Raw genomic sequence first — 10,529 nt, forward strand, 5'->3', positions numbered from 1 at the left:
TTGGACAGCTGACACATGGCGAGTGGGCCCCCCATCCCCCGGCCGCCTGCCATTGCGCAGGGCCTGTGTGCGTGCGTGCGCAGGGCCTGTGTGCGTGCGTGCGTGCGTGCGCATGGCCTGTGTGCGTGCGCAGGGCCTGTGTGCGTGCGTGCGTGCGCATGGCCTGTGTGCGTGCGCATGGCCTGTGTGCGTGCGTGCGCAGGGCCTGTGTGCGTGCGTGCGCAGGGCCTGTGTGCGTGCGTGCGCATGGCCTGTGTGCGTGCGTGCGCATTGCCTGTGTGCGTGCGTGCGCATGGCCTGTGTGCGTGCGTGCGCAGGGCCTGTGTGCGTGCGTGCGCATGGCCTGTGTGCGTGCGTGCACAGGGCCTGTGTGCGTGCGTGCGCAGGGCCTGTGTGCGTGCGCATGGCCTGTGTGCGTGCACAGGGCCTGTGTGCGTGCGTGCGCATGGCCTGTGTGCGTGCGTGCGCATGGCCTGTGTGCGTGCGTGCGCATGGCCTGTGTGCGTGCGTGCGCAGGGCCTGTGTGCGTGCGTGCGCATGGCCTGTGTGCGTGCGTGCGCATGGCCTGTGTGCGTGCGTGCACATGGCCTGTGTGCGTGCGTGCGCATGGCCTGTGTGCGTGCGTGCGCATGGCCTGTGTGCGTGCGTGCGCATGGCCTGTGTGCGTGCGTGCGCATGGCCTGTGTGCGTGCGTGCGCATGGCCTGTGTGCGTGCGTGCACATGGCCTGTGTGCGTGCGTGCGCATGGCCTGTGTGCGTGCGTGCACATGGCCTGTGTGCGTGCGTGCACATGGCCTGTGTGCGTGCGTGCAAAGGGCCTGTGTGCGTGCGTGCACAGGGCCTGTGTGCGTGCGTGCGCAGGGCCTGTGTGCGTGCGTGCGCATGGCCTGTGTGCGTGCGTGCACAGGGCCTGTGTGCGTGCGTGCGCAGGGCCTGTGTGCGTGCGTGCGCATGGCCTGTGTGCGTGCGTGCGCATGGCCTGTGTGCGTGCGTGCACAGGGCCTGTGTGCGTGCGTGCGCAGGGCCTGTGTGCGTGCGTGCGCATGGCCTGTGTGCGTGCGTGCGCATGGCCTGTGTGCGTGCGTGCGCAGGGCCTGTGTGCGTGCGTGCGCATGGCCTGTGTGCGTGCGTGCGCATGGCCTGTGTGCGTGCGTGCGCATGGCCTGTGTGCGTGCGTGCGCAGGGCCTGTGTGCGTGCGTGCGCATGGCCTGTGTGCGTGCGCAGGGCCTGTGTGCGTGCGTGCGCATGGCCTGTGTGCGTGCGTGCGCATGGCCTGTGTGCGTGCGTGCGCAGGGCCTGTGTGCGTGCCTGCACAGGGCCTGTGTGCGTGCGTGCGCGCCGCTCTCACGCCGTTGTGGCCACCGAATCCGCCTTTTCCGCTGTTTCTTCGGTGCACGCCAAGCTGTAGCTCGATGCTCCCATGAAACCACGGTAACAAAACAAACCGTCTTCATTAAAAGTGCCAATTCGCAACGGTCTTGTTTTGTAGCCTGTGCGTCACACCTGCGTAATTAATACCTGAACGGTTACAAAAACATTCTCCATTGATTGGTTCACTCATAGGAAGTTAATTGCGAAGTACTTGTGCAGGTGAAAAAAATCAGGTTAATTGTGCCTCGACATTTACACACTTGTAGGGAATGCATATTTTAAATTGCATTTCCTTTGCGTAGGTCAATTTGACTTTCGTTTACCCGCTGAGCGCCTCGCTCCACTCCCCCCCTCATTCAATTACAAGTTCAGACTTTTCAAAACAAAAGTTTTTTTTTTCTGTTTGCATCCTGTTCTTTGGCAAATTGGCTCAATCCTGGCAGCAACATCGGCATGAGGATTTTGCGTCAGAATCGATAAAACGATATTTGAATGTTAAAAGTTTTGTACAGCATCCAGGGTTATACCGCCCTGATGCGTATCCAACTGTTGAGGCTGTGTGCTCACAACACACTCCCTTGTGGGCTGACCGCCATTGTTGAATGCTCTTCTTTGTAGTTTCCCCTCATAGTGTAAATGCTTACCCCGAGCTCTCAATACTCTGATAGTGCGCTGTCTTCGAGTTATACGCCTTTTGGCGTCATCTGGTCCAACACCAATGGAGACTAGGTTCTAAGAAAAGCTGTCTCGGGTGTGGACCAATCAACTTCAAGGACTGCATATCATTATCATCATCAGAGTTGTTTCTTTTTTTTGCATTTTGACTGCTTGTGTTATGGTTATTGCAAACATGATACCTTGTATAAAGGTGTCAGTTTTTGTACCAGTTGAAAGGGTAAAAACCTACTACTATATTTTGCCACTGGTAAAGGAGAGGTCTCATAGTGTTATATTCCCCCCGTTGTTGTATGCGTTAATGTTTCGCGAGCACGCATTTGCACGCAGCACGTGTATCGGATGTGGTGTGAAATGTTCGAAAGTCTGGAAATACGCTCTCAAGTTACTTGAAGTAATTTTGCACTTGGTGAAACTGAGGCTGAAAACGATTCAACAACAGCTGCGAAAAGCAAATTGCTGATTGAAGGTCTAATGTATTTGCGCGGCTATTAATTGGATTGTAACTTTACGCACATTGGTTGCGCGTGCTTCTTGCAACCAATTTCTGCTAAATATCCAATGAAAACATTATGCTCATCAAGGGTTCTCAATTTTCCCAACACGCAGGTGCTCTAAAATAATACGCATGATGTAATTGTATTTGTTTTGTAAAAATAGTGTTTGTTTTTTTAGCAACAGTGCTTTATATACGGCATACTTCCGAATTTCCATCATTGCTAAATTTCTTTCAAGCAATAAATATGTACAAAAAAATACACTATAGTTTCTCAGGGATAATTTTTGCTACTTAACAATGAAACTTTTAATTGCAAGCATCTAAAAAAAATCGGAATGCAGCAATTAACACACACACACACATGCCTTTTATTCTCTGATGCAGATCAAGAAGTACCTGGAGTTGGAGCCTCTTGCTAAAGGAAAGAAGTGGATCCTGCATCCGTGTTCGTTTGAGGACTTGGAAGCTGTCAGAGAAGGCGTCTGTCAGTTCCTCCAGCTCTTGGAAGAAGAACAGCTTCATGGCGCCCTCATCACGGGCAGGATATGATGCCACTATCACTTCTTTAGCATTGCATATCGTACAGTTTTTGGTCTCGAGGGCTCAAGGACAAAGTGATTACTCTTGTTGGGATCTACCGATGGGAATAACTGCTTGGGCTGCCCATATATTTTCTTTTCCCAAGTGAAAAGGCACAGGGCAGCATAGGCGGAGAGCCGGAATCTTTCGAGGATACCCAGGACTGCTTTGACTGATGAGCCTCCGCAAGCTGGCGATTTTATGAGGTGTGCATAGACATCACAATGTATGTTGAGGCCTCGTCACACCGCTTCTTGAACTATTCATCCATGCATGGGGGCCTTGAGACGATGGTGGCACTCAGAAAACCGCAAACCAACACGATAAACGACCACAAGAAGTGCTTTTTCCTTCCAGAAGATTACTTCATCGGCAGTTCAGAGGGCACTTTCAATTGCCCTGCTACATTTTTTGAAATGACTGCAGCTGCCTTGGACTGAAACCTAAAATTGCAACAAATCTCCTCTGGTCTTTGTGTGGACTTGGGGTAAAATTGACCGTTTGCCATGTTGGCGAATATGTGTGCGTGCAGTGTACATAACAGCACTTAGATTGACGGGCTATTATTTGGTGGATTCCAACTATAGTGGTCGGATTTTTTCGTCTTCGAAACGTCTTTTATATTTTTGTAGGTTTTTCTACTAGTGGGATCTTCATGTATAGCTTCCAGACTTGCTCAACACCCCCCCTCCTTGTCTGCTCCCATCACTGCAGCTCACAGGGCTCTGTAATTGTTAATGAGGCCCAATTCTATGCAGACAGCGTAGCCAGCCTGTGCGTTACAGTGCACTAGTTGAGCGTTGGTATGCGCCCATGCATCCTTAATTATCGGAGTCCTCAATTGCCCCCAATTAGTGCTCTTTGTTCACTCGTGAAATATTGTAACAATAACTGTGAAAGCACCTGTGCATACCAGCATGCTGGAGCACGCTTGTAAGGGCCAGCACAGGCGCGCGCGCCTCCCACGAGGGAATGGAGCCGCCGTTGACATTGGTGTTTTACACTCAATTTGCAGCGCAGATGTTCGCATTGTCTGGTACCAGGTGGGCTGCTGCATTTAGAGGGGGTGAATCCAAAAAGACGGCAGGGGGGTTGGGGGGGGGTGTTGTCACGCTGTTAGGGGAACTTGCTAGAAATTAATCTCTGGATGAAGAAACGTACAATGTTGAAAAGTTGGAAACTTTGTGGTACTGTGCTGATTTATTTCTGTATTATTAATATTATTTAAAATAACATACACTTTGTCATTTCTGACTCTTAACATTTTGTGGATTCATGATGCGTTGTGCACACACATTAATTTTAAGCCAGTTATTATTTTTACATCTGAAAAGTAAAAGACACAAGCAAATACATATTACACACCTCGCACATTTTCTGAAATGGTAAACGTTTATTTAGAAATCTGTTCGGCGAAATAAGTATTCATGCCAGTTTAAATGAATGCTTGTCATTGTAAATCTGAAATGACTAAAGGTGGATTCAACTGTGGTATTGTTTAAAGGTTGTCAAGATATGGGATGAAGTTCAGGACTTGTAAGTGAAACTGTGGTCATATATTCAAAAGTGCTCAATGTGGTCCTCGATGAAAGTTGCGAATGCAGGTAAATGGGCTTTTTAAATCCTTTATATTAAGTTCGCTTGCTTGCGTGCTTGCTTGCTTGCTTACGACCGTGCAAATCTTTCGGTCGTTTTTTAACCCACTTCTCGTGATCCAATCGAGCTGACATTTTCCACACAGACTCGTTGTGTGTGACAATTAATTTTCGTGAAAAATTTTTGTCCAAAATTTTACACTGTTTAGGGAAAACAAATTAAATATTTAATTACCAATTGCAGCCATCTCAAGCCAGAGGACGAGAGGACTCTAGCCGCCACGCATATAAAGGATTTAGAGTGAAAAACTTTGTTTTTACGGGTTTACTTGTTTATGGTACTACCTGGCTGCTGCAGCTGTTGGCAATGCCCCATGCAGCAGTCGCACTGATGTTGCTGGATGCTCTCTTCAGACACCAAACCCAGTTCCTCGTCCACATTCTCTGCCGCTCTTCACACTCTCAGCAACTATGGCCACTTGCACCTGCCCGTCTGTTCCAGTGTGAGTCTTACCGGCTAACTCCACAGCCCTCTACCTCATGGGATTCTTCTGAAGGGGAAGAAAGAGAGGGCGGGGGAGAGGAAACCGAGCGTGTCGACGCATCTGTGAAGAAAAACAGCATTGCAACTGCGAGCAAACGAAATTCCATTTGGTGTAGTTGCCCGCAAAGTCTTTCATCACCGCAACCTGGCAGAAAGCAAGCGACGGTGTGAGTGATGCTAATATTGAGTAAGCAAGTGTTCTTCAGATCGGGGTCAACCACATGCCGAACTTTCATACCACGGTTACAAGAAACATGCTAAACCTAAGTGTGAACTACCCAAGTGTGACTAAATGGTGATTTTTGTTCTGTAATTTCGTCAGCATGTTAATTTAAAAGGTGTACTGCATTGACAATGGCTTCTATAAAGTTTAACATTTTTTCTTTAACGTATTTGTTTTGCATGTGTAACAAAAACAACAACTCCCCAATGTGGTTATGTAGGAGTATTATCAGACAGCACATACCATGTTGGAGTATTTGATATCGCACCTCTGATAGCACGGTTGGCTACATACGGTGCCAAATAAGTTCTAGACACATTTTGATTGTTGGTTTATGTTAATTCTTGTTAACTTGTTACTAAAGTTATTTAACGACTTGGTCAATTGTACAGGGACGGGGAATTAAAACAGCCCCTTAAGCATTAAACTCCATCCTAAACAGCAACATTTAAATCGCGTTTTATGTGCAGTATATACTTGACGTCTCTGACCAAATCGCTGAATGCGCTCCACCTCATCAGGTATCGGAAGCTAAGCAGGTTGGTGTCTGGATAGTGCTTGGATGGATGACCACCATGCACCAACAGGTTGCCAAAAGGCTTGTGGGGTGATGGCAGTGCAGCACATTATATTATTGTACAGTACTTCTATGCATTCACATCTATGCTCCATACCTCCAGGCGGCACTGACTAGCTGGGTGAAATTTGGTTAAATGGCCCGTGAGGACACGCACATGCGAGGCAATACTCCTTCAACTGTGGATTGACAAAAAAAAATTGCGCATGTACATACACTCAGAGGTATATGTACATACACTCAGAGGTATATGAACATAATCTCTGCTGTGAAGCAGTGGTTCTCAAATGACATTTGCGGTGTCTCTCCCCCCCCCCCTTACTCCATCCTCCGAACTCCCATGTCTACTGATCTGTGTTCAGATTTAAAATAGATAAAGCACGTTGCACGCATCTGTTCTTCGGTAGTCGCGTAAATCTGCACGGGGGGGGGGGAGAATTGGTGGCGTGAAATGGAGTACAGCGTTTAAAAAGGGCTGCTGCGAACTCGGCTGCCCGTGCTACACTAATACAGACACGTCCACGTAGCAGATATCAAACACCTCAATCATCTGCTTTGCGCGTGGGGATTGTGGTGATGCAACATTACGGCATTGACCTTCCAGCACTGACATTTGCACCTCCAACTGAACTCAATCAAAGCAATATAACATGAACCTGGGGCGCCGATCATTTGGGCACGAACATACAGCAACTGTTTTTTGATGGCTGTGACCTTACCTTTGACCTTTTAAAGTAACACAAAAATCAATACTATGAGCTATTGTGGTCTGGGAACATCTCTTAACATTTGACCAAGATTGGTGAAATGGCTCAATAGATGCCATGGCAATGGGCGGACAGACAGACAAGGACAATTACTCATTCCCTTTGGTGCCCGAGGACTGATATCGACCAATTATAGTTGTAATTGATTATTAACATAATCAATTTTAATGTATTCATCAATTATTGCAGGCCTGATAATATTACTGATTGTTTATGGGATCATATCGGGCTTGAGATTGCCAATCTCTTAACTTTTTTCCACATGTGTTGCTCTAATTTAATGACAATACTAAAGACCCAGCATTGAAAACTTGAGCTTTTGCGGCATGTCTAATTTATTTTCATCTATTTCCAGCTACTTTGATTGTTTTTAACAATGGGGCTTTGTGCATATATATGTGCATCGTTCTTGTGTTAAATAACACAAGTTGGGACCTTGCAAACACTCTCATAAACAACAACAAAACATTTTTTTTGAATATATATAGTTTTACACTGATTTTAAAAGACAGGTTTTTTTAGTATTTATTTGAAATTGCAGGATTTAGTTTTATTCTAACTGCACATGCCCTGTGTGGGAAACGACATTGTAAAGGTACCTCTCGGGCAGTATTGTGTTTCAGACATGCATGTATTGCATAGAAAGTCAGAATTGCCTCGCTGTCATGTTTAATCACAACAGCTACACATGAAAGTTATGCTTTCAAAAAAGAACCTTATTGTTACCTAATCCAAACCCTCCATTCTGCTGCGTAAACAAATGAGCTGCGCATGTTTTTGGACAAAAGTAACATTTGCTAGAAATGGTAATAAAAAAAACAGTGTATCTTGGTGCGGTTAAAATCGTACAAATTTTCTAAGTGCTGACCACGTACATTTATATATTGTACACGCTTAATATGTTGTATATGTTAGTAAAAGTACCTTTTATTTTTGTCTGGCTCACAGTACAAAGCCAAGGAGGTTCCATGCGTGACGTTACATAGCTCTATACTTCTAAAAGCAGCATTGCAATTTGTGCCACTAAACATTTTGGCTTGAGCAAAATGTCAGGCTGCTTCACGTAATGTGCAGTGTTCTGCACGGCAGTGATCGTCTGCCCAGCGGATGTCTTAGAATCTGCACAGCGTCAAATTAATTGTGTGCAAAATGGGAACCTAATTGTACTATTTGTTTTGTAATGTTTAAAAGACAGTGCTCTTCATGAGCTTGCTCAGAACACCTTGGATCTGTGTTGTTACTGAATATACATAAACACGATCCATTGGGTCTGATTTTTTTTAACTTATTTTTTAGAAACGTAATTATTGTTTGGTATAACAGCCATTTACTATCTTCAGAGAAATTGAAACTGCTGTTTGAGTAATTTTGCCTTGAAGACAATTCACACTATACACTTCTGGATTACAAGAGTTGAGGTGAGGCAACTCCAATAGACGTCTACTTCTTAGTCAAATGCATAGTTACTTCTTTTGGACGAATGCTGTGCGCTTGCAGATGAATTATAAATATTCCACCGTACCAGTTTTCAGGGAATTTTTAATAAATCTGTTTAACACAAAACAAAGAAAAGATAGCGTTCACAGGCAAAAACATCTACATATATCACGTCAGCTTGGGATGTGCCTGCAGTTCTATCATATCCACAGCAGTTTCTCGTGGCGTGACCTGATGTGAACCTATTCTGGCAAAACCTGCTTTTCATATTTTTTTTTATCGCCATGCAAAATTTAGAGAGCTCCACTTTTCCGATTTTTTTCTTCTTTTCACACGCATTGAATGCGTTGCAAGAGCACAAATAACTTTAAGTGAGAAAAATGCATTCGAGAAAATTGTAGCGATAAAACGTGGGGTTAAAATAGATCTCATTTAAAATAAAATTGAGGGGCATACGTTCATATTAGCGAGCGGGGTGCACTAATCTAATTTCCTTACAAGCCACGTTGATAAATTCTTCATAGTATAGCGGTGTATAATTGTTTATATTGGGTTATATTTTTGTGCCATAAGACCTTTTATCCCTACAGCAAGGCAGTACTTAATAAAAGTTTGAACGATGTAAATGACATAAAAGCATGTCTCTGCCTCCGTGAATGAAAGCATGTTTCAACCCATTTCCTTTTGCAGCAGACTGAAACATTATTGGTAATGCTAATGCCAGTTGTCCTTAACACTGATGAGAGCTCCAACCTCTCGTGACATCCCGCTTCTAAAAAAGAGCTGTAATTACTTGAGGCTGTGGGGTCCAACTGCTATGACTCATTTTTCATGTGGTAGCTTTAAACGTTTACAAAATCTTTTGTAGGTGCATGAATGTGGCACGCCGTTGAATTCCACCCTGAACAATCGTCTAGGTGACTGCCTCTTGTCCTTATTTGACTTGCTCTCAAACCAACTTTTGCAGGGTTCAGGCTCAATTTCTGCCGCATTGCACCTGATGTGAAACAATGTAATGTGTTTTACTTTTGGAAGCGTAATTGATTTAAATAACTGGGGTGGATTTTTGGGAGGTTGGTGGGTAATGAAAACCACTTTTTATTGAATAATTTCAGCAATACCAGCATTACTGCTTTGGAAGTATTAATATTGAGTGAATGGCAATCAATAGCAGGTTGGCCTGCATTAATAATACTTTGAGCTGCATTCATACAACAGTGCATCCTTAATTATGAACAGACTTACAATTTCTTTACGTTATATATTTATGATAATTGTTTCTTAAACTTGCAATACGGCATTAACATTGTCTACTCTATTTTCCTTGATTTATTTTGGCAACTTATAACCATCATCTCATTGCAGATGCGGTATTGTGTGTCGATATGTGGGGCTGTTGAAGCTTTCTGTTAGGATATGCAAAATAGTGCACTCATTCTTAATAGTCACCCCATACAGCAGCACACTTCAATATTACATACCCTTCGTGCATAAAGGAGACCTCGTGTTAGGTCACAACGCAACCGCTTAAAATTCGCATCTTCATTGCTAATTCTCAAAACTTTTTGACTGCCATATGTCGATGTATATCCCACAGTGACTAATTGTGAAGCTACGAGAGAGTTGGTGGCTTTGTTTGGCATTGGGTGTTTTAATCCTGTTTGTTCTCTCCATGTGGCCTCCGTCTTTGCACAGGGATAATTTACTGCTTCTCCGCAGACTGGCAGCTGCCTGTAGGCCCCGCGGTGCACGCACGGGTTTGGGTGTTCTGCTCTCATTCAGACCTCCCAGCTCACATGACGGTAATTGTTGCAGTATGCCAATATATCGGGGAGTGAGCCAGAAAGCACATGTAGCAGCGCTTTATTAACTAAATGTGGACTTTGTTTTGTCGGTGCCAATTTTAATTATTTCTTTTAAACAATACATATGCACGTTTCAATATTTGCACAAATTACATTTTTACACTCAATTACGTCGCTCGAATACGATAATGTATATCGGCGAGCTGGTGCATTGCAGTGAGCACGCACGCACGCAGCACAGATCCTCATGAGTTTGTGTGCAACGTTCCTTGCCATAAACATTGCCGCTGTGTGTTTTTTTTCTCTCTCTCTCCATATATCTCAAAGCAATTGGAAGAGAAACTAATGGGGGCGACAACCTGGTCATTGGATGCATTTACTCAAGTTATTGCCACTGCGGTGTATTTTTGAAGTCATTACCCAGCTTAAATATCTTAACGTGCACGAGCGGAAGCC

The 10,529-nt window shown here is 44.9% G+C and overlaps 1 protein-coding gene across 1 annotated transcript in view; it reads left to right on the forward strand.

The window, feature by feature from the left end:
• Positions 1–10,194, forward strand: part of ARL15 (ADP ribosylation factor like GTPase 15) — a 31,478-nt gene extending 21,284 nt beyond the window's left edge. Inside the window, exon 5 of the mRNA XM_061553611.1 lies at positions 2,931–10,194. Within this exon, the coding sequence (XP_061409595.1) occupies positions 2,931–3,095 (165 nt within the window). The 3' untranslated portion in view covers positions 3,096–10,194. The remainder of the gene's footprint in view (positions 1–2,930) is intronic.
• The last annotated feature ends 335 nt before the right edge of the window (positions 10,195–10,529 follow it).

This window comes from Lethenteron reissneri, chromosome 18, assembly GCF_015708825.2.
Source record: "Lethenteron reissneri isolate LAM-NWPU_2019-01 chromosome 18, ASM1570882v1, whole genome shotgun sequence".
In the NCBI taxonomy this organism is placed as follows: domain Eukaryota; kingdom Metazoa; phylum Chordata; class Hyperoartia; order Petromyzontiformes; family Petromyzontidae; genus Lethenteron; species Lethenteron reissneri.